Source organism: Carcharodon carcharias, chromosome 17 (genome assembly GCF_017639515.1).
Source record: "Carcharodon carcharias isolate sCarCar2 chromosome 17, sCarCar2.pri, whole genome shotgun sequence".
NCBI classification, from domain to species: Eukaryota; Metazoa; Chordata; class Chondrichthyes; order Lamniformes; family Lamnidae; genus Carcharodon; species Carcharodon carcharias.
In genome coordinates this window covers 12584786-12610079 of record NC_054483.1, presented here as the reverse complement: position 1 = coordinate 12610079, position 25294 = coordinate 12584786, and the positions used below count along the sequence as shown (strand labels likewise).

General features: G+C 43.8%; 1 protein-coding gene across 12 annotated transcripts in view; it reads right to left on the bottom strand.

Moving 5' to 3' along the window:
- tet3 (tet methylcytosine dioxygenase 3) overlaps window positions 1–25294 on the bottom strand; it is a 535430-nt gene that overhangs the window by 182828 nt on the left and 327308 nt on the right. For all 12 annotated transcript variants that reach the window (XM_041209398.1, XM_041209399.1, XM_041209408.1 and 9 more), the window contains one exon: window positions 1472–4241. In XM_041209398.1, coding sequence (XP_041065332.1) covers window positions 1472–4241 — 2770 coding nt within the window. The remainder of the gene's footprint in view (window positions 1–1471; window positions 4242–25294) is intronic.

Sequence of the window (25294 nt, the reverse complement as noted above, 5' to 3'; positions counted from 1 at the left end):
CCTCCGGCTTGAAGAATAACCATTTACCCAGACTCGCTGTTTTCTGTCCTTAAGCCAATTTTTAAATCCAATTTGACACTGACCTTGCTATTCCATGAGCCTGTTTTATTAATCAGCCTTTCCCGTAGTACCTTGTCAAACACTTTATGAAAATCTATTTGGACAACATCCACTTCATTCCCTTCACCAGCCTTCTCTTTCAATTAGATTAATTAAGCTCAATCTGCCTCTTACAAATTTGTGCTGGCTATCCCTAATTAACTAAAACCTCTCCAAGTGCCGCTTGATTTTTTTTTCCCTGATTATAGTTTCTAGAACCTTATCCACTATTGATGTAAAACTATGAGGCCTATGGTGGCAAGGATTAACCTTACACACTTTCATGAATAAGGATGTCACATTTGCCATTCTCCAATTCCCTGGCACCTCCCCATTATCTAGGGAAGATTGGAAGATTTTGGCAAGCCCTTCTGCTGTCTCTACCCCCACATACTGATATAACTCTAATAGGATCCACTTCATCTTTTACAATTTACATGCCAGGAGAAGATTTTTGGTTTACCTTTTATTTGCATGCCACTCTATTCTCATACTCTTTCTTTGCTAGTCTTATTTCCCATTTTCCTCTTCACTTCCCCTTTAAACCTTGCATCTGACCAGGTTCTCGCTTGAAGCATTCAGCTGACAGGAATCATACACCCTATATTTTTTTTTCATCATATTCTCTGTCTTCTTCATCATCTAAGGAGCCCTAGTTTTGGTTCACTATCTTTTGCCCTTATTGGAATGTACCTAGCCTATACCTGAAACATTTGTTCCTTAACGATCACACATTGTTCCATTCCAGCTTTTCTTGTCATTCTTTGGTTCCATTTCACCCTGACTAGATCTCTTTTCATCCCATTGAAATTAGCCCTCTTCCAATTTAGACATTCAACTTTAGATTGTCCCTTTCCCTTCTGCACCCCTCTTACCCAAGTGTTCCCCCACAGACACTTGATCCACTTGGCCCACTTCATTTCCCAGCTCTAGGTCCAGCAATGCCTCCTTTCTAGTTCTGCTGAGAACATACTGATCAAAGAGTTTCTCCTGAACACATTTCAGAAATTCCTCTCCCTCCTTACTCTTCACTCCAACACAATCCTGATTGATATTTGGATAAAGTGCCCACTATCACTGCTCTGTGATTTCCCTGCAGATCTGCTCCACTATCACTCCCTCTTACTGTTTGTAGGCTACAGAATACCCCTAGTAATACGATAATACCCTTTTTGTTTCTCAACTCGATCCAAATGGATTCTGTCCTTGCCCCCACAAGGACATCCCCCCTTCCAATACTGCAATGTCTTCTGTAATAAGTACTTCCACCATACCTCCAATTTTCCTTCCCTATTTTTTTCAAAAATTATTGTACCCAAATTTATTTTATAATTAATGTAAAATTAAGCAAAATCAACTTTTTAAAACTTACCAACACAGTCACATGATGGAAATTCCATTTGGGCCCTTTTTGATGGGGTATCCAGCAAACTTTTAGTTGGGGTATCCAAATATTTCAAAGGAGATTCCAAAAAGCCACTGAGAGAAGGGGTGAGAGGTGTGTTTTTTGTGGGAGTTCCTTCTTCTGAAGGTCCCTCTATATTTTCTCCAGAATAAACTGTTGACAGCACTGTAATCGCACCAGAGGTTTCAACTTTCATGTGTTTTGAGGATCCAGTCAGAAAAGAATTATTAAAACATTTTGTACTTTCCTGTAAAGTGGAATTAGTTTTGTTGCTTATATTGGTTGGTTTACACTCATGTTGTTCATGAGATGCCTTATTTTGAGAAAACAGTGTCCGACTGCTCTGGTCTGAATCACCAGATTGATTGAGAAATGAAAGCTGAGGGTCAGTAGAAGGTGTCTGGTTTTCATTTGGTTCTACCTGAGATGCTGAGTTATTCTGAGGAGTAAACTGGAATTGTTGTGATGTAGAGCCTGATTCAAATTCTGCTTCAAATTGTTTTAAGAGTTCCTCAATTTTTTCCTCAAAGGTGCGAGGACTATGTACGGGCACATCATTTTGTTGTATTTGAATAGGTAAGGAATCTGAATTTATGTGTGGATCTTTTTCATCTGCGTGTCTGGCAGGGCTATTCTTCAATGAAGTTGATTGTGGATATTTTTCAATATGTTGATGAGACAAGAAGGAATCTGGTCGGGAGCTACACATTTCCTGTGACACTGACCTGTTAAAAGTGGGAGTCTCCTGAGTAATAGCTGACTCTCTGTTATCTGTCTGTTTCTGCTGGGAAACTTCAGAAGTTGGTTGAAGTGCTATCTGTATCTGCTGTTCCTTAAGATGTTGTTGCGGCAGTAACTGTGTCTGGTGTTCCCCTATTCCATAGTTATTCTGTATTTTTTCCACTTGCTGGAACCCATCCAAGACCTGTTTTTGTTGAGGTAATGATTGATGCTGCAGACCTTGTTGCAATTTTGTCTGTTGCATTTGTTGAATTTGAAAGAAAAGCTGCTGTTGAATATTTTGTGCCTTTTGAAGCTGAGTTTCTTTACGTTGCTTGTGTGTTGGTTGTAACTTCTTCTTTTCTTGTACTGCTTTCTTTTGCTTCTGTCTTTTTAGATGTGGCTGATGTGACCACCATTTTTGCTGCTCATGTAGATGGTTCTGTTTTTGACTGTTCACTTGAAAGAGACTGCGTTTATGGTGTAGATGTTGTTGTAATGCTGCCTGTGTTTTTTGATGTTTACTCCTCTGATGCATATGCATTTGTTGCATGGACTGAGATGACTGTTGTTCAGGCAACATCCCATAAAATCCAACTCCACCTGCCAAGTTGGAAAATGGCAATGATAAATCCTGTTGGGTCTTTATGCCTGCATCTTCATGTGCAATTATGCTAGGCATTTTAAACAATGGCAGGGGGTATTTGTTACTGTTGTTACTATCTAATAGCTGCTTTAACTCAGTCATAGGGTCATTCAGTGAAGTAACTGGCTGATTGGTATTGAATAATGGCATGTTTCCTTCAGCGCTGGCTGCATCACTCCTGTGAGCAGAGACTTCATCGGTATGTTTTATAGTTGATATTGAATTTGAAAAATTATTAAATGGATCTTGTAATGTTTTCATGGCTGGAATGTAGTGAGCTTCAATCTGTGCTGGTTTTTTTAGATGCTCCCATGGAGTTTGCGCTTGAGACTGATATTCTGGAAACATTTGCTGACCAGGATGCTTTTGTAGAGAAGGGTGTCTATTTTGCTGCTGCTGATTGAGGTCATCTTGCAGGTCCTGAATAGCATCAGAAGATGCAGGCAGAGGAACATGGTTTTCCTCAATAGAACTAGATGAGGCATCAGCTATTTGAGAGGTGCTGTTAATCTGTGATGAAGCTTCTGGAAATGGCTGTGGAAGTGTTGATGATAGTTGTGTAAGGGCTTCAATGGCAATTGCTGTCTGAAGACTTATGTTTTTCTCTTTTGCAATGGTCAAAGCATTCTGAGAATATTGAGGAACATCAGAGGAATCAAAAATGGATGTTTCCTCCAAAACAGGCATGTGATTTTGTAAAGCACCGTTTTCCACAGGCATATCACTGATTTTATCCGAAATTGTTGAAGTCCTGTTCTGTCCTTCATTAATAACAGCTTTTATTTTTTTCTCAAGCCATTCCAAGTAGTCTGGGCATTCTGGGCCATCGCAGTTGCAGTTTGGTGGTTTCTTCCCATGTTTTTTTGCAAGGGTCCATGCAGTGGTCAAAGTGCTCAAATCATCATTCGGAGGGCAATCATCATTCATATCCACTGTGTCGCTGCTGTTATTAATCTCTGGGTTACATTTCTCAGTAAGGTTAATCTTTTGTAAAGGCTGACAGTTTTGTGCTGGTGAATTATATGAAGGTATGCTTGCTACCGTTTCAGGGAGTACAGTTAACTTTCTAGCATCATCCAGAATGACATTATCCCTCGTGGTTGCTAGGTCTTCCTTGACATGGTTCCTAACTTGGTTCAATCTTTGAGTTGTCTCCTGGCTGATGTTTCCATTGGGGTGCTGAGGGAGTCTCTGGTTATCCATCCACTCACTTGGTTCCACATCAATGGTATGTTGTTCTTGACTACATACTCCATTCACCAGACTTGGTGCCATTTCTAATCTCAACCTGCTTTCACCAACATGGTTGGTTGACCCCTCTTCCATTTGGTCTGTTCTGGGGCCATCCACTGAGCTCCCTTCTGAACCTGTCTATAGAACAAAATAATTGAATGTGTTAAAGCGAGAGTAAATTTTTTTTGAATATGTAATAGCATGTATTCAAATAAAAACTAAAGATTGCCACAAAAAGTAAATAACTTAATTTACATCAGAGGCTTTAGTCAATTGGTCAACACAGTGGTGAAAAAGGCTCATAAAATTAGTTTTGGTCAACACCCTTTTCTTATTTGTCCCCAAGCGATGTTATTTTAAACTAGCTAGAAGCTAGTGGCTAGAAGCTATTCTGACTCTTGGCCAACAGAATTACTTGAGCAGCATTTGCCGTTCAATCAAGCAATCTTTGGCTGAAGTTTGACAGTGCATTGAGTATTTCTATTCAATCAAGCTTTAACAACGTTTATTTTCAAATGTTTTTTTTATTTTTTTAGAACCAAATGTATTATTTGTACATGTTGTCCCCATTCCATGTGGCAGAATTTAATATGCCAATTATTCTCATACAGTAAAACTTAACTGACCTTCAAATGAGAAATCATGGGCGGAATTTTACAGCCCCTCCCACCGGTGGGATCTTTCGGTTCCGCCAAAGTCAGTGGACTTTTGAATGCCCCGCTGCATTTTCCAGCCCTGCCCCAGCCACAATGGGGCTGTAAAATTCCACCCCGTAATAAAATGAGAATTTTCCTTCTCAAAATGAATTATTAGATCTTAGAAGCTTGAAATTAGGGACAAAAACATTTTTTAAAATTAAACTTGTGAGACATTTTATCACAACCTGCCATGAAACCCAGCAATATTCATATTCTGAAGGAGACATCATCCATTTCACTTTAAAAATCTGTGATTGAAATTGGAATATTGTTCATTTAAAAACAAAAAAAAAATCATTAAGGAATGGCAAACAACAGCAAAACATTAATATGATTATCCATTTAAGGCACTGTTAAAATAAAATTCTGAGCTCTATGTATTTTAGAAAGCAAAACTTTTAAAATAGATGCAAATGAAAAAATGTCAGTAAAAAATATTTTATTTTGGTTAAGTTTTTGAAATATGTTATGGTAGGCTAAACTCAAGATTGCTGGTACTACTTGGTGGGAATCCACATCATCCCAAACTAGGAGGGTTCCAAGTTTATACTCCGTGCTGTGCCAAGTTAGCTGGTCTTTGCAATGTTTGGCAGCCTGGTACGATGTTCTCTCAATTTAAAAAAAACATTTTCAAGAGCCAATGATAAATAGCGTTACGCTGAGGAAAGTATTGTACATGGTATTCATAAAGAAGTTGGGAACCACTTCCTGTTTTGGTCATTTGTAACTGAGAACTAAAAATAGATTGTAAAGTCTGTATTTATGCATGGCTGGAGTTGATCCCATTTAATGTTTGCTCGGTCAGTCAGTAAGCTGCAGTTTGGAAATGGTTGACAGTAAATGCAACATTGCAACAGAGCAACATCAGCTCTGTCTTTACTATCTTCATAACATTTCTTGAATATAAACTTGGGTTGGCTGTCTGAATATTACCAATACAAATTATAAACAGTTCTCTTAATAGTAAGATTAAAAGTGCAAGATTAAAAATTCTGAATATTCTGAAAATTGAGGAATTTAAATGTGATTAAACACTACGGGTGGAATCATCCCAGATTTGCAATAAGTGCAGTAGCGGATGGGTAAAACAATGCTTTACCTGCCAACCGCAATGGTGCGCTTTCACGCCATATTGTCCCAAACCTGCCGCACTATTATGCATTCCTGGGAAACGCGCAGTTTTGGTGGCGGGCTGGATCTCATTTGCCCACCACGTCATCACCTCACCTAGCCGAGCACCATATTTAAAGTCCAGCCGCGCGTGCACATCTCAATGCTTCTAGCCTATGACTACTGCAGGGAAGATGTTCACAAAAGGCAAAAAGACTGCAGCCCCCAGGTTTAGTGACTCATCACTGGAATGCCTTTGGGATGCCATGGAGGCCCGCCATGATGTGCTGTACCCCTGCTCTGGCCACAGGATGGGCAGAGGTGTGACCAGCCAGGCTTGGGAGGCAGTGGCAGTTGTGATCAGTGCCAATGCTGCACAGAAGAGGTTGGCCATCCAATGCTGATAGAGGATGAAATGATCTCATCCGTGCAGCCATCTCATCATTCTAAACTCACACACTCAAGCCCATCACACACCTCATCACCTCATCACCAGCATCTCACTCACCGCCGGCTCAATGGACATCACCACCCATTCTCACACACACGTACCCTCACATGCCCATCTGGTCTCATCTTATCTGGAGACTGCCTCCTCAGCCCTCAACATCTTGGGGCCACTTGCACAGATCAACAAGTGTCCCCACACACACACCCTGGGTTACCCTCCTTCCCCAGTACAGCCCTCGCCCTACAGCCTTTCCCTTGCCTGAGGCCACTTTCTCCCCTTTCGCCAAGCAAGCACTAGCCCTGCAGCCATTGAAAAGCCAGCCACATAAGCTGATCTGGTAGATAGAGACCTGCTGTGATGTGGTACTGTCTATGAAGCCTGGCGCTGATGACTGCAAGTGCTGACCGAAGCAAGGTAGACAAACAAACTTTGAAGTCCCAAGCATAGTGCAGCCCGCCAGATGCAGGTCACTTATGTGCTGTTGTGAAACACGTCAGCGTGTTTTCCCGCCGATGTGGGCGGACAATCCAGCGATGGGGGGAGGACGATTCCAGCAGGCGAGCCTAATAATTACATGCTGTTGTATTACAACGATGTTCCCGACATCCGATGGTGTGGAACGCAGCCCACCATTGGCAGGTTGAGCGGATGATCGCGACCTGGTTTCATGATTGCGCCATATTGTCTGTTCACGCCACTGAACATACCCGATGCTGGTGGGTACAGAAATCCCAGCCTATGTTTTAAATATTCACCTTTCAATTTGATACTCTTGTATACCTTAGTAACCAAACATGATAGCCAAAATAAAAAAAAATTAGAACCGACAAACTATAAAAATAGAATCCATATTTGTTAAATAGTCAGCATTATTTTATTTCAAGTGAATGAATCCATATGGAAATGTATAGCCATTATTAGTGAAAAGCTGTTACAGCAAACTGTAACTTCTCATGTCACAATTTCCTTAAAGAACTGCCAAAACACTTTGGCCCCGTATTATAGGAAGTGGGCGGGGGAACATGTTTGCGGCCAGGAAGCCTGGAAATACTAGGAATGTGGAGGTCCTGCTAAACTTAACAACGTGACCTCATTAGAATATTTTTTGCCCCATTTCCTTGAGAAGGGGAGAGGGGAAGGGAGGGGAATCACAACTACAGATTTGCTTGAGGGGTAGATTGGGGAGGGAAGCACTCCTGTTCCTCCTGTTCCACAAGCAGCAATGGAAAAGCATTATCTGCTGGATCTGGCAGCCTCACAGATATTGGATAACCAACCCCACAGTTGTTAAATTCAAAAAGTTCTGAAAATCTGAGGAAAAGAATTTTATTTATTATGATTACAGCTGCAGTGTAACATAATTTATGTTATGCTATTGATTTATCAATAAAATGTTCAAAAAATATAATACATAGGGCAGAAATTTTTGCTCGGCGGGCACACACCCGACTCACTCGAGCGTGAACTGATGCGTGTTGCTGTCGGCCAAGTGTGCTGATGTCAACGCACAGTTGCACGATAGTTTGATCAGTGGGCATGCGCCATAGGTGGCAGTGTTCCCGCCAACAATTAAAAAGCCTGTTAAGTCCATTAAGTAATCAATTAACTTAAATTTTTCACTGCCCATCGAACCTTATGGTTGGCGGGCAGGCGAAAAGGCCAAGCAGCCTTTGCATTTTTTTGGAAACCACATCTACAGGTGGGATGAGGTTCCCAAAAGCAAATAAAAATAAAATAAAAGTTTTAGAATTGAATTAATCACATGTCCCTGCATCTGACAGAGTCACATGAGCAGGGACATGTTATTAATTCAATTTTTATTTTCGTTATTTTCTTCTTTTGACAACGCTTCATCTCCCTGAGGCAGCTCTGTGCCTCAGGGAGGTTATGAAGCACTCACTCACGCGCATGCGCGAAGTTCACGCTCGGCCCGCTCGCCCTCCTCCCCCCTGCCGCACAGGCAGCGCTCAGTCCTGCCACTCACATTTCATGTTGGCAGGGCCTTAATTAACCTGTCATTGCAGAGAGCAATTCAAGGAATATTTATCAAGTCATAAACAACTTGACATCCTTGTTAAGTAATTTATTGATTTTGTGCAACTTTGACCATGGGTAGCTTTTTAATTCTAACCTAAATAGCAAAATTATTACAAATGAAACTGCAGAATGAAAACTCAATATTTTAGAAAAGGAAGATAGTTGTCTTTTGAACCTCCAAAAACACACTCAGTTGCCCAATATATATGGCCATTTTCAACAAATTGCAGCACAGTGGAAGATATTTAACCGCGTACAGAACTATTTTTGGAAGGTGAGGGCCATAACTCAATCTACCTTAAACCTACTGTTTGAATATGATAATTCGTTAGGAAGTTCTATGATCACGTGCAACTTTGTAGGGATGTTACAAAGGTGTATCTTTCTGCTTCATTGCCTTGAATGTTCAATTTAATGAGGCACTACAAATTCAGTAATTATTAGCAATATTGGTAAAATGGCTAAGGGTGTTGAGAATTCAACCTTGGAAGTTTTCTTTTTAATTTCATGAATCTGCATAAGGTTTGATGACAGTATTTTAGCTTTGAATCCAAGTGGGCTGTTCAAAGCTTTGATGTTTTGCTAAAGTCTTCAGTTTTTTTATGGTGTTTTCCCACGCATGAATTATTTGGCTGGATGAATCCATTTTATCATTTTTTGTTTATATTTATAAAATAAAACTTTTCAGAAAAAATAACTAATATGTAATTTGACAATTGTAAGTGATTGCAGACAAAATGATTAATTGATTTCTATGTTAATCTAAATATTTTGCAGAGTTGGCAGTCACAATACACTAATAGATTTTTTAAGGTTTCAGTTTTCATATTATAGCAAATATTGAGGTAATCTCAGAAAATGTTCAAATGTTCTTTATTTTGATAACTTTCTTTTGATTGTTCAAACTTGCACAAGCAGCTATAAAAAGAAATAACTTAATTTATTCCATTGGTTTATGAACAAGGAGCAGGAGTAGGCCATTCAGCCCCTCGAGCCTGCTCCGCCATTTAATAAGATCATGGCTGATCTGACAGTAATCTGAAATCTGCATCCCACCTATCACCGATAACCTACTACCCCTTGTTTACCAAGAATCTATTTACCTCTGCCTTAAAAATATTCAAAGCCTCTGCTTCCACCACCTTTTCAGGAAGAGTCGTGACCCTCTGAGTGAAAAGATTTGCCTCATTCTCTGTTTTAACTGGGTGGCTCCTTATTTTTAAACAGTGACCCGTAGTTCTAGATTCTCCCACAGGGGAAAACATCCTCTCCACATCCACCCTGTCAAGACCCCTCAGGATCTCATATGTTTCAATGAAGTTGCCTCTTACTCTTCTAAACTCCAGCAGATACAACCCAAGTCTGTCCAACCTTTCTTCATAAAACAACCCACCCAATCCAGGTATTAATCTGGTAAACCTTCTCTGAACTGCGTCCAACACATTTACATCCTTCCTTGAATAAGGTGACCAAAATCGTCCACAGTACTGCACATGTGGTCTCATTAATGCCCTGTACAATGGAAGCATAACCTCCCTACTTTTGCACACTTGAAAACTGCTTTCAAGACCAGTCTGTTAACTTCTTAAAAAAATGAAAAAGGATACTTGTAAAAGCCACAATTTATCCAAAATACAATACTGCTTTAATCTGTTATTGGCTGATTGGTTGATTATTTAACTCTCAACCATCTATTAGAGAAATCATTTTCTGAATTTAAGAGTCTCTTCACCATAGTTTGATTTTTTGGATAAGGGGCCCTGGATTTTTATCTGCAATAGTGCCTGAAATTCGATAATAGCAAGCAAAGTATCCCCAATTTCTTCCTTGAGTTCATTGAGATCTCTCCAGTGTGGCCATCTGGCTGAACAACTTCAGAAAGATTCAATACTATAATTTACTAGATTTCACTCTTTTTTAAAAGTTGATGTAAGGAGATAAAATTCATTTATGGCGTTGGGGTAAAATTGGACCATTCCCAATTGTCAAACTGTTTTTACAGTTTTCTCAGTGTTTGTATCCGTTGAAGTCAATGCATATGAAAACTGGACGTTGTTTAACACTGCCACTACCACCCATTTTTCCCTCTGCCCAAGATAAATTTCACCCCCATACTTTCTTTCTCTATCCCATATAGTAACCGGCGATATATTGACCTCAAAAATCTGTGAGATAATGGGACAGTCCTGCTTTGCATACCACTTGCTAATGCAGGAGGTTCTAGAACACTTGACTACCGGAAAGGCTGGAAATTCTGTCTGCAGTGGTCAGTCCGGAAAATGCTGAAATCCATTTTACATAGAAACAGGGCCATGGGAAAGGAAGGCAGCACCTGTGGCTTCAACGATCTCCCCGGTGGGGGAGGGGGGGGTTTCCCCTCCAATCCTTGGCCCCATGAATTATTTTTTTTTTAACCTGTCCATGATCCAGAGGTCCACTGCATACATCAACAGTGGCTACATCTCTCTGGTGCTGCTGAGGCTTCAGATCTTCCGGCCTGTGATTCACCAACAGCATCAGGAATCTGCCAAGTGTCCTTAACTGGACAGCAGGCCTGCAATTAGGAGGCCAGCTGTGATAAAATTGCCGAGCAGATCCCGCTGCCACCAATGTGGGCTTGGGAGCCACTTTTCAACTGATAAAATTCAGCACATAGTTTCTGCTGGCAGGAGGGTCACTACCAAGAGGACACAGATTTAAGGTAATTGGAAAAAGAACCAGTTGAAAGGTGAGGAAATTTTTTTATAGGCTGGAAGTTGTGATCTGCAGTGCACTGCCTGAAAAAGTGGTTGTTGGAGAAATGCCTTTGTTCACTGCTGCCTTTATACACTGTGGCTTGTCATAGTCATGTGAAGTCTGAGGTCATCTGGGGTCAAAAAGGATTTGGTAGGGGAAACCATTCTATCCACCAGATGGAACATGGTGTCAGGAATGTACAGCTGAAATTGAATGGATTTTGATAGCTGTCAGGGAGCTAGCCACTGTAAGAAACAACAGAAAATAAGTAAAACTTCAACTTTATATAGGACCTTGAATGCTAGGTGAATCAGTATGGCTTTGAATATTTCAGTACCTGCTCTGATAGAGGCGAAAGGAGGTTTGAAAATGAAATGGAAATTCTTCCAGTCTCAGTGGCAAAACTATGAAATTGCCACAGTGTTAAACAAGAAACTTGAACAAACTCGAGCAGCAACTTTGTTATCAGTGCTGCGGAAAAGTTCTACAAGCTGTTTGCACACGAGACCTCACTGAGGTGCAGAAGAGCCAGTCTTGTGGAATTTTAGAGATCTTGAAGACCCACTTTGAACCCTCTAATAATGTTATTTATGAATGCTATGTACTAAACACCAGAGCTCAGGGGGAGGGGGAGAATATTGATCAGTATGTGACTATACTGAGATGACAAGCTGAATCTTGCGAGTTTGGGCAACTGAAAGATGAACTCATCAGAGATAGGATTTTCTTAGGAACAAGAGATCCCCATGGGAGAGCATATCTGCTGAGAAAAGAAACATTTACTCTCAAGAAAGCTATTGACAGGTGCAGAAACTCTGAAGTGGTTAATGATCAGCTAAAGAGTATTGATGGGAGAATTGATGAGGCATTATGCTATGCTGTGAGGCAGTTCAGGACTTCCAAGCACAATACAATGGAGAAAAGGGAGAAATATATAAAAGGGCTAGTAGTATGATCAAGGCCAGAGTACTGGATGTAAAGATTGTGGCAGGAACCAAAAGAAAGGGAAGCATGTCCAGCATGAGGAAAGCAGTGTGCTAATTTCAAGAAGCTGAAACACTTTGTATGCAAGTCTTTTGCTGGCAAGAAGGAAAGCTAGCCTATCAAGATGGTTACTGGAGAGATGTTGGACGATGATTCTGACAAATCAGTTTACACCCTAGAACAGGCTGGCACCATCAGATCTCTAGGTGAAAAATGGTTTGTGATTATTGGAATAATGATTGTAGAAGAAGAGCATCAAGTTAATGTGAAGCACCAGATATACACCAGTATTACATGCAACATCATGAGCTTTGCAGACCTGTATGCAGTTGCTCAAGATGGTGAACTGAAAATAAAGCCATTGGAGGTAAAGTTGCAGCTGTATGTTGGAATGATGCTCTCCCCAAGAGGATAAGCTGAGAGCCCAATGCAGTGGGAAGAAAGAAAAGCTACAGTTCCAGATAGTAGACACTACTAAGCAAAATCCCCTCATCTCAGCTGAAACAAAACAAAAGCTTGGACTGGTAACCCTCCATGTACCAGAAGAGATATGCAATATTTCGCATGACACCAAGCAGAACAGATCCTGACAAATTTTCACAGGTCTTGGATGTCTTCTGGTGAATATTATCTTGAAGTCTATGAGTGTGAGAAACCAATTTAGCAACTTCTGAGAGAATCTCAGCTGCCCTCAAGTCCAACCTGAAAGACAAGATAGAGGAGCTTGAAAAGATGGGAGTAATCAAGGAAGTGACAATGCTTACAGACTGGATTAGCAGCATGGTAACAGTGAAAAAAAACCTGGCAACCTGAGATTGTGCATAGATCCAAATGACCTCAATAAAGCTTTGAAGAGATCTCACTATCCCATGCCAACCTTTGAAGAAATGTTGCTGAAACTTGCCAAGACAAAGATCTTTACCGTCCTAGATGTGAAAAATGGATACTGGCAAATGAAGTTGGATGAAAGCAGCAGTTTTCTGCCTTTTTTCTGGATGCCGTTTGGGAGGAACAGATGGTTGTGCATGCCATTTGGCATTTCTCCTGCTCTGGAAGAATGTCAACTCAGACAGCATGAGATAGTCAATGATCTTCCAGGAGTTAAGCGACCATGGATGATCTGCTAGTCAATGCATTAGGAGATATAATGGAAGAAGCCATTACAGACCATAATCAGAATCTAGTGAGACTGCTAGAGAGAGCCCATCAGTTGACTCTGAGGCTGGACAAGAAAAAAACTGCAACTGAAGATGACCGAAGTCAAGTACAAAAATCTTTATGCTGTCAATACATGTCCTTTGCCCTGATCTTAATAAGGTGAGAGCTGTAGCAGAGATGCAGCAACCAACAGATGTGAATGCAGTTTAACGATTAGTAGGATTTGTGAACTACCTAGCCAAGTTCTTGCCCAATTTTTCGCCAGAGTGTGAACCTCTACGCAAGCTCATTTCAATGGATGTTCAGTGGTATTCGGGCACAAAATAAGAAGCAGCTTTCACTCACATCAAACAAATAGTGATGACAATGCCAGTGTTGGAGTACTGTGATATCAACAACAAAGCCACTCTGCAGTGTGATGCCAGTGAAACAGGACATGGAGCAACTTTCATGTAGCAGGACAACCAGTTACATTTGCATCCAGACATTAATGCAAACTGAACAACGCTTCACACAACTTAAGAAAGAGTGCCTCGGTATTGTCTTTGCTTGTGAGCATTATAATCAGTTACCTGTTTGGGAGAGTGATGGTAGAGTCTCACTACAAACTACTTCAAAGCATCTTTCTCAAACTGCTTCTGTCTGCTTCAAAGCATCTGCAAAGGATGTTACTTTGTTTGCAGAGATACCATTTGGAAGTGAAGTACAAGCAAGAGAAGAAGATATACTTTGCTGACATGCGAGAGCCCCATTCCCTTTGAAGGAAGTTGATAACGCGAGTACAAAGTGTGAAATCTTCCAGATTCAACAAGAAGCAATGGCACAATGTGCTCTGGAAGTCATTAAACCAGCAGAGATATTGAATCTGACAGAGAAACATCTTGTTCAAATCAAGCAAACTACACAATGAGCTGCAACTCTTCAAGTGCTACTGGAAATAGTGATGAAAGGATGCCCTGAAACCATCAAGGACACACCTGTTGCCTTCAGAGAATTTTGGGAATAGAGAGATGAAATGATTGTCCAAGATGACATCTTGACAAAGGAACTAGCATCATCATCCTAAGGAGATGAGAAAAGAGATGCTGTAGTGCTTCCATGCAAGCCAGCAAGGAGTTGAGTCTAGTCTGAGGAAGGCAAGAAAAATGCTCTGTGGCCAAAGATGAGCAATGAAATTCAAGGACCACATCAGTCAGTGAAGTACTTGTAATGAACATCAAGCTAAAGAGCTGCTTATGACTTATGACATCCCAGACAGATCATTGATGAAGCTTGGAGTAGGCCTCATCACTCATTGAAACTAATTGTCTCGTCACCGTTGGCTGCAATACAGACTATTGGGAGTTGGACAAGCTGACATCAACCACCACCAGTGAAATCGTAGAATGCCTGAAAGAAAGCGCACTTCAGTCATCACAGCATTGTCAACATTGTGATGAGTGACAATAGCCCATAGCTCTTGAGTGTAAAATTCACGCACTTCATGAATGGTTGGGAAATTCAGAACTACACATCATCTCCCCACTAGTCCCATTCAAATAGATAGGCTGAGGCAGAGTGAGAAAATTGCCAAAGGGATCATCAAAAAATCAACTAGATCTAGCACAGGTGTGTACAAGGTGATTTTAGAATGGAGAAACACAACGACTGAAGGCTTGGAAAGTCGTCTAGTCCAGCGACTTATGTCACACCATACCCAAACTACTCCTCCAATAGCTAAAAAATTATTGAAGACAGAAGGAGTAACAAGAGTGAGTAACAGAATCAAAGTGAAATGACAGAAAGCCAGATTTCACTTTGGCAATGATTTGGCAACTTTATCAGAGTTGAAAGTTGAAGAGCCTGTTGGAGTGCAAACGTTCAATGCACTAAACAAAAGTCAGCCCACATGGCACCTAGGAACCTGTATAAAGCAGTTGTTACCTCTCTTGTACATGGTGAATGTGAACGACCAGATATCAGCACAACCATAGACATATACGGAAAAGCTGCTCCGTCACGACAGACAGCTGATGAGAAAGATTTGATTTTGTCAACTGAATAAGAGACGGAATGATCATCAGTCCCTGTGACCAACTGCTCCTCAACAAATGCAACAGATCAGCAGCAACACTTACCACAACAATACCATTCCCTGGGGAGGCAACATCACCCCAGGATCCAGCAGATGCCAAACGCACAACAAACAACAACCCACACACGTACCATTAAAGTATCTGAACACTTTAAAAATAATGTATGTAATGCACGTGTAAAGAAAGATAGAAGTGAGACAGATTAGAATGAACAGTTTTCTTTTCATGCGTGATGATTTTCTTTGCAGACCATGGGTGGAATTGTCCCAGATTTGCATTAAGTGTGGTAGTAGGCAGGAAAAATAACATTTTACCTGGCGGCTTTTCATGTCATATCATCGCAATCCTGCCTCATTAATCATGCATTCCCAGGAAACACACTGAGTTGCTGGCGGGGCGTCCACCTCACCATCACATCAGGCCTTCAGTAAACCAGGTGCCATATTAAAAGGCCGCTCCTGCAAAGAGCTAGCACTCTTCAAGGGTTGGGAAGCTGCTGCAAAGTCATAGATGCCAAAGGGAGGAAATGTGCTGCCTCCAGATTTAGCGACGCCTCCATTGAGTGCAGTGGAGGTCCACCACAAAGTCCTCTGCCCCCTGCTCTGGGCAAAGACCAGCAAGCAAGGTCACCAATCCAGCATGGGAGGTAGTGGCAGTGCTGGTCAGCGCCAATGCCCTGCAAAAGAGGACAGCCACTCAGTGCCGAAAGAGGATGACTGGTCTCATCTGTTCTACTTTCTCATCACTCTCAACTCACAAACCCATCACATATCTACAGGGATCTCACACCTCAAGGGACAACACCCTGACTTGCACACACACCCTCACATTTCCATCAGGCTCATATCCTCTCGAGCTTGCATCCTCATCCCGTCCATGTCTCTGCTCACCACACAAACATTCTGTGCAGTGCATTGTGTCCTGCTGAAACTCTCTCAATCTGTTTTCATGCAGGAAAAGCTCACAACAGCAGGGAGAGTGCCAGACTGGGGGCGGAGTGACCAACATTAGGCCCCTCACTCACTTTGAGCAGTATGCCATCGCATTGACTGTTGAGGACCTGGACCGTGCCTGTGGCAACGGTGAGGTTGGCAGCGAACACCCACGTGAAGATCCTGCACCAGATCATCAATCTCTTAACGCAACTGTGAGTGCTCACCCCCCCTCCCGAGACTATGTCCCTAGACCCCACCCCCTCCCCCCCCCCCCTCCCGAGACTATGTCCCTAGACCCCCCCTAGTGTCTGCCACTATACCTAAATGCTTTGTTTGCCCCTTGGGGTATGCTATAGAAATAGTACTGAGAGTACACCCCCCCCCCCCCCCCCCCCCCCCCGCCCCCCTTGCCAATTATGGCAGTGACTGACAGCAGTGAAGGCATCTGACTTACACCCATGTTTTCAATGGGTTCAAATCCCTAGATTCCAGGCAATGCCACCCACTAATGGCAGCTGGAGTATAATATAGGGAAATGTGAAGTTGTTCACTTTGGTCATAAGAATAAAAAAGCAGAATTTTTTTTTTTATAAGGTGAGAAATTTGTAAGCGTTGATGTTCAAAGAGACTTGGGCAGGCTTCATGAGTTCTCCCCCTACATCCTCCCACAGCTGCCACCCACCAGCAGTTCAGCTGCAAACAACTGGACTACAAGTGATTCTGGGGGGATAAAGTGTCTGTGGCAGCACCTTTCAGAGCCTCATGTTAGCACTCTCTCATGCATGCGAAGCCTTCTTCCATCACACTCATCTCACTGTCCACCACAGCGCTTACCTGGACTCTCCACTAGCACAGAGATATGCACCTTGGTGGGTCCTACATCTAGAGCAGGCTCAGGTTCACAATCTGGTGGTCACCGCATGGACAAGTGTCTGCAGCAGGAGGAGGCAGGTTCAGCCAAGCTCCCTGGCACTCGGAAGACTGCTGGAGAAGAAGCATCTGTGAGGTCTGCCCAGATGATCAGCCTCTGGATTCAGCCTTCCAGCTCATTGTGGAGAGTCAGCAAAAGGCGAGGGAAAAGCACACAGAGCTGTTGGAAGCCCTCAACAGAGTGGCGCGCGAGTCGGGGGAGTGCACCTGCCTGCTCTCTGATGAAGCAGTGCCCACATGTGCACACATTGAGGTCACCATGGAGACCCTGGTCCAGAAGAGTGCGGAGATGCATGCAGACCTGTGTTCCATTGTGACTTCCAGCAGTGGCAACGTGAGCAGGAAAGGGAGCACCTCGACACCCCTCCAGGTGCTCTTTCCCCTCAAGGAGTCAGGACAGGGCCTCAGATACCTGAAAGGAGGAGCATCGGCAGCTGGACATCCCTGGGTCATCCACTCAGGAATTTCAGAAGTTGTCCTATCTCTCCGAGTCCCCTTTGCCTGTGACCCCCTCACCTTCGTCCGCTGTCACTGCAGGGGGAGCAGGTGGCCTACAGGAGGACAGCCAAAGCAAGCCGGGGCTCTCAAGGCCTCGGCTCTCCAAGAGACATTTGCCAAAGCCATCAGAGGCAACACGGCTAACCATTGCACAGTCTGTGTCCGCCTCTGCTGTGGATGTCAGTGCAGCACCAAGAAGTGTGAAGCCTAGAAAAGTTAAGAAGTTCTGATCACAAGTGATTGCATGGGTGAACACGTATTGTCACTTTATAATCTGAAAATATATTCGCTTTCACTGAATAATGTGTAGCATTGTCTTTCAGCTTTATCTTGCAGGCTTCATGAGTTCTCCCCCTACATCCTCCCACAGCTGCCACCCACCAGCAGTTCAGCTGCAAACAACTGGACTACAAGTGATTCTGGGGGGATAAAGTGTCTGTGGCAGCACCTTTCAGAGCCTCATGTTAGCACTCTCTCATGCATGCGAAGCCTTCTTCCATCACACTCATCTCACTGCCCCGAGCATTTTCAATGCTGCCTGCTGGGGTGCTGCTTCAGTTGTCCATCTGAGCTGACATGCATCTCCACCCACCCACTGACTGCATTGCCATGCAACACCTGTACCCGTCCAACATGGCTCCGCTCACTTTCGATATGAGAAGCATGGTTGTCATTAAGTTTCTGATCAGCTCCCCCATCCTTTCCCCTCCCCGGTCACCCATGTCCTTCCCCTATCACAGTCCACACCCCAGCATTACTTTCCCCCTCCCCATCGTTACCCTAAAGCCCTAACCCTTGTCATTCCAGGATGTCCAGATGAACATGCACATCCCCTACCTTCCTGAAAATCCCAACTCCATCCACATTGACCTCCCCGAACTCCTCCTTCCCACCCCGAGTGTCCTGGTTTGCCTCTGTTTCTCCACCAGCCATGCTTGCCACCCCTTCTACCAGTACCGATGCATCCTCATCCTCCCAGCCAACCGGCTCATCCTGCCTCCTCTCACACTCACCATTCCCTCCTATCAGGCCCACCCTGAGTTTGCTGCCCAGGAGGCATTCATTGACTCCAAAGATCCCTCCCTTGCACATTCACCAGGACATTCCAGCATCCCACTTACTCCTTCCTCCACCCTTACTCCTTCCTCCACCCTCACTCCTTCCCCCCTCCTAACTCCCTCCTCCACCTTACACCTTCCCACCTCCGAACTCTCTCTTCCCCCACCAGACACCTTTCCCCCTCTGAACTCCCGCCACCCCCACAGAAACCTCAGTTCATGCTTCGGGCCTGCTTTGGAATTTCATGGACTTCATCAAGGGCTGCTAGGGATGACCAGCAAAGTAGGGGGAGAGGAAGGTCTTGGTATGAGTGCAAGAGGAAGGTGCCCCAGGGGGTGGGTGGGGTGAGGTTGGGAGCGGGGAGGGAACGAAGGTGTCAGTTGGGAGGTGAGTTTGGAAGCGGGGGAACGAAGGTGTCGGGGGGTGAAATTGGGAGAGGGAACTTCCTCCTTCTCCTGTACACCTTCCCCCCTCAGAACTCTCTCCATTACACCTTCCTCCTGACTTATGCCTATCTTCCCACTTGCAGCATTTTCCCCCATTCCCCCGTTACACCCTCCTCTCCCCATATCTCCCCATCCTCCTTCCAGACGCCATCATTCCCCCTCACAACCCCACCCCCTGACACCTTCGCTCCACCCACTTCTAAACTCATCCCCCCCGACACCTTCATTCCCCCTGCTTCTAACCTCACCCCCCAAACTGACACCTTCGTTCCCTCCCCGCTACCAACCTCAGCCCCTATCACCCCTAGGGCACCTTCCTCTTGCACTCATACCAAGACTCATACCCTAACTTCGCTAATCATCCCTGTCAGCACATGGCGAAGTCCGTGAAGTGCCAAAGCAGGCCCGAAGGATGGACGAAACCACGGAAGATGGTGTGAAACCTGCGACGTTCTGAAGCCTCAGTGAAGTCAAAGCTGCAGCGTGGAGACTTCCTACCTTCCGAGAGCTGCTTCACGGTGGAGCCATGTGCTTGGGGATCCACTTAGCATGCGATTCATGTGTTCCTCCAGAGTCCGGTAGCTGTAAGGCTCCAGCATCTTTTTCTCCTCAGATGTCCACAATCTGAGCAAGGCTCCAGCATCTTTTTCTCCTCAGATGTCCACAATCTGAGCAAGGCTCTAAAGGTAAGTCCCAGCTTCTGCACGTCACGCTTGTCCAGGCGTGTTCTGGGCCAGCGTGTTTTCCCACCGGCGCAATGGTAAATTGGGTTTGGAGGCCGATTCCAGTCGGGTCTTTCTTTGCATTCATTTAGCAGGATTCAAATCGGGTTCACGTGGCCTCCATCGGGATTCACAATCCACCATGGTGGACACCAAATGATCTCACTCTAATTTCACGCCAGCGTGAAACCAATTTATGGCCTTCTCACCATATTGTCTGCTCATGCCTGCCATGACATCTGCCGCCAATGGGAGCAGACCAAGGAGTGCAGGAGAGCCTGCCAGGAGCAGCACCAAACATACCAAAAATGAAGTATCAACCTGGTGAAGTGACAGCACAAGAATGCCTGCACGCTAAACAGCCGAAGCAGCATGCTATTGATAAGAGTTAAGCCATCCCACAACCAACCAATCAGATCAAAACACTGCAGCTCTGCCTCACCCAGTCATGAATGCTGGTGAACATTGGGAGGAGGAGGTTCCACGAACATCCCCACCCTGAACATCCCCATCCTGAATGACAGCGGAACCCAGCAGGTCAGTGCAAAGGACAAGACTAAAGGATTTGTAATCAGCATCAGTCACATATGCTGAATGGATGATCCATCTCGACCGCTTCCTGAGTTTTACAGCATCACAGATGCCAGTCTTCAGCCAATTCAATTCACTCCTTAGAATATCAAGGAATACCTGAAATTTTAGTGTAAACAACAAAAGCTACATGCCCTGACAATATCCCGGTACTGTAGTGCTGAGACTTGTGCTCCAGAACTAGCTGCGTCCCTACCAAGCTGTTCCAGTACAACTACAACACTGGCAGCTATTCTACAATGCAGAAAATTACCCCGGTATGCCCTGCCCACAAAAGCAGGAAAAATCCAGTCCAGTTAATTACCGTCATTTCAATCATCAGCCATCAATCATCAGTGATGGAGGGTATCATCGATGGTGCAATCAAGCAGCACTTGCTCAGCAACAATCTGCTCACCAATGTTCAGTTTAATTTCCCCCAGGATCACTCGGCTCCAGATTTCACTATAACTTTGGTTCAAATATTGGCAAAAGAACTGAGTTTCAGGGGTGAGGTGAGAATGACTGCCCTTGACATCAAGGCCGTATTTGACCAAGCGCGACATCAAGGAACCCTTGTAAAATTGACATCAATGGAAATTGGGGAAAGCTCTCCACTGGCTGGATTTATACCTTGCTGCAGCATTTATTTGATGAGTTACCAACTATTATGACTTTTTTTTGAAACTAGCTTCATACATCAATCTTTTTGCAGAAGGATACAATTCTGTTCATCGTTTGCCATGCTCTATGTGAACATGTCTTAAACTCCTACACATCTTTTTTGGCAACGGAACCCATATCACATACCTGATGTGCCAACTCATAAGATGAGTATAACCCTAAACCTGTATTTCTGAGCTGAAAAAGTGAGGCTGGCTCCAAATGCAAGTATAGCCCTAAACATGCATTTATTAGCTGAACATGGGGGATCAACTTATATGCTGAGTATAGGACTAAACATGTGTTTTGGTGCCCAAAATGTTGTCTTATACACCAGCTCAACTTATAAGCCACGGTCTACAGTATCTTCATTTATTTTCCTTCTATTAAAATAATCATCAAAAAATAATAATTCTTTAGTGATTCTGACCCCATCTTCTGACATCAACCTTCTTGATAATCCTGGACAATATCCCGGTACTGTAGTGCTGAGACTTGTGCTCCAGAACTAGCTGCGTCCCTACCAAGCTGTTCCAGTACAACTACAACACTGGCAGCTATTCTACAATGCAGAAAATTACCCCGGTATGCCCTGCCCACAAAAGCAGGAAAAATCCAGTCCAGTTAATTACCGTCATTTCAATCATCAGCCATCAATCATCAGTGATGATGGCATTTTGCCTTTTCTCACTTTACCCATCAAGTATGCCTGCAACAATATGACCATCTACGTTTCCTACTCACTTACCCACTTCAATTTATTTCCCTGTGAATTCTCATTCTCTCAGTACCAGCCCCAAACATTACTTGTTGTTACATCATTGAAGGTAGCTAGAGCAACATCACAAGACAGTGCGAGAGAGGAGCGGAGAGATCAGAATCAGTGCGAGTGTGGGGAAGCTTCAATAAGTGACGTCAGCATAAAGGTGAGAACTGATTGGTGAGTAGTGGATAAGTGTTTTTCTCCAGTTTTTCACCAGTTTAAAATAGATTAAGCTAAGGAAAGGTAAGGGTTCTAGTTTTTATTTAAAGTACAAAAATAATTTAACATTTTTTTACTATATTTAACTTAAAGTAAGGGTTTTTTTTCAAATAGAGACATGGCAGGGCAGCTCAGTCCCGTGTTATGTACTGCCTGCAACATGTGGGAAGGCCTAGACGCTCCTTGCACTCTGACCGACCACACGTGCAAGAAGTACCACCAGCTGCAGCTACTCGAGCTCCGCGTTTCAGAGCTGGAGGCACTGAGGTGCATCCACGAGGCTGAGAGTTTCATGGATAGCATGTTATTAGACATGGCCACCCCACAGCTTGCAGAAGTGCAGACAGAGAGGGAATGGGTGACCATCAGTCAGAAGAAAGGTGTCAGGCAGGTAGTCAGGAAATCCCCAGGGTGCATCTCGCTCGAGAACCGTTTTTCTGTGTTGGAAAACGGTGAGAGCGATGTTTCCTCCGGGGAGTGCAGCCATGCTCATGGCACTGTGAGTGGTTCAGCTGCACAGGGGAGGAGGCAAAAGAGGGGAAGAGCGATAGTGGTTGGAGACTTGATAGTAAGGGGAACAGACAGGCGTTTCTGCAGCCGTAGACATGACTTCAGGATGGTATGTTGCCCTCCTGGTGCCGGGGTCAAGGATGTCACTGAATGGCTGCAGGGCATTCTAAAGAGGGAGGATAAACAGACAGAGATCGTGGTACATATTGGTATAACGACATAGGTAGAAAGAGGGATGAGGTCCTGCAAGCAGAATTTAGGGAGCTAGGAAATAGATTAAAAAAAGGACTTCAAAGATAGTAATCTCTGGATTACTTCTGGTGCCACGCGCTAGTGAGTATAGAAATAGGAGGTGAGTCCAGATGAATGTGTGGCTGGAGAGATGGTGCAGGAGGGAGGGCTATAGATTTCTGGAACATTGGGACCGTTTCTGGGGGCAGTGGGACCTGTACAAGGCAGAGGGGTTGCACCTGAGCCGGAATGGGACCAATATCCTTGCGGGGAGGTTTGCTAATACTGTTGGGGAGGGTTTAAACTAACTTGGCAGGGGGATGGGATCCTGAGATGAGGTTCAACAGGGGGAGATGCACAGCCAAAATTAGAAGAGAGAGCAAGTGATCTGGAAGGTATAGAAATTATAGGCCAGTTAAGGCACAAAGGAGTTTGGCAAGGTTGGATGGTATTTATTTTAATGCAAACAGTCTGATGAATAAGGCACAAATTAACACATGGAAGTATGATGTCATTGCTGACACAGAGACAAGGCTGAGAGAGGGACAGGATTGGCAGTTCAGTATTCCAGGGTATAGGGTCTTCAGGCAAGACAGGGAAGGAGGTAAAATATTGCAATATTAATCAAGGAATCAATTACAGCAGTAAGGAGGGATGACATTTTAGAAGGCTCCTCAAATGAAGCCATATGGGTAGAGCTGAAAAACAAAAAAGGAGCAATCACATTGCTGGGAGTGTACTATAGGCCCCCAAACAGTCAGAGAGAGATAAAAGAGCAGATATGTAGGCAAATTTCGGAGAAGCGTAAAAATAATAGGGCAATAATAGTGTGGGATTTCAACTTCCGCAACATTAACTGGGTTAGTCATAGTGTGATAGGTTTAGAGGAGCAGAATTCTTAAAATGCATCCAGAAGAGCTTTTTAAGCCAGATGGTAAAAGGTCCTACAAGTGAGGGGGCAGTCCTGGACTTAATTTTAGGGAATGAAGCTGGGCAAGTGGTAGAGGTATCAGTGGGGAAGCATTTTGCAGATAATAATCCTAACTCCATTAGATTCAAGGTTGTTATGGAAAAGGACAAGGGTGGGTCAGAAATCAGGGTTCTATCTTGGAGGAAGGCCGATTTTAATAAGATCAGATATGATTTGGCCAGAGTAGACTGGGAGCAGCTACTTGTAGGTAAATCTGCGACAGAGCAGTGGGACTCATTCAAGAAGGAAATAGGGAGTGTACAGGACCAACATATTCCAGTAAAGACAAAGGTGGGACCAACAAATCCAGGGAGCCCTGGATGTCGAGGGATATACAGGATTGGATAAAGAGATAAAAGGAGGCTTATGGCAGATACTGAAGGCTCAAAACTGCGGAAGCCCTAGAGGAGTATAGAATGTGTAGTGGGGAGCTTCAAAAGGAAATTAGGAGAACAAAATGGGGGCATGATAAAACATTGGCAGGTAAAATAAAGGAAAATCCAAAATTATTTTACAAGTACATTAAGAGTAAGAGGGGAAGAGTAGGGCCCATTAAGGACCATCATAGTAATTTATGCATGGAGCCAGAAGACGTAGGTAGGGTTTTAAATGAATACTTTGTGTCGGTGTTCACAAGTGAGAGGGACGACGTGATTATGAAAATCAGGCAGAAGGACTGTGAAATAATTAAAGAAATTTGCATAGAAAGAGAGGAGGTTCTAAGTAGTCTGGCAGGCTTAAAAGTAGATAAATCTCCAGGCCCAGACAAAATGTATCCCAGGCTGTTGAGTGAGGCAAGGGAGGAGATAGCAGGGGCGCTGGCAATAATTTTCAATACCTCTCTGGCCACAGGAGAGGTGCCAGAGGACTGGAGGACTACAGGCCAGTCAGTCTAACCTCAGTGGTGGGGAAACTATTGGAAGCAATTCTGAGGGACAGAATTAATCTACACTTGGAGAGGCAAGGATTCATCAAGGACAGTCAGCATGGTTTTGTTAAGGGGAGGTCATGTCTGCCCAATTTGATTGAATTTTTCGATGAGGTGACCAGGTGTGTCGATGAGGAAATGCATTTGACGTAGTCTACTTGGATTTCATCAGGACTTTTGTTAAGATCCTGCATGGGAGACTGATTACGAAGGCAAGAGCCCATGTGATCCAAGGCAGTTTAGCAAATTGGATCCAGAATTGGCTGAGTGGCAGGAAGAAGAGGATGATGGTCGAGGGGTGTTTTTGTGACTGGATGCCTGTGCCCATTGGGGTTCCACAGTGTTGGGTCCCTTGCTGTTTGTGGTATATAAAAACAATTTAGACTTGAATGTAGGAGGGTTGATCAGTAAGTTCGCAGATGAGACGGAAATTGGTCCGGTGGTAAATAGTGAGGAGGATATCTTAGATGACAGGAGGATATCGACGGGCTGGTCAGA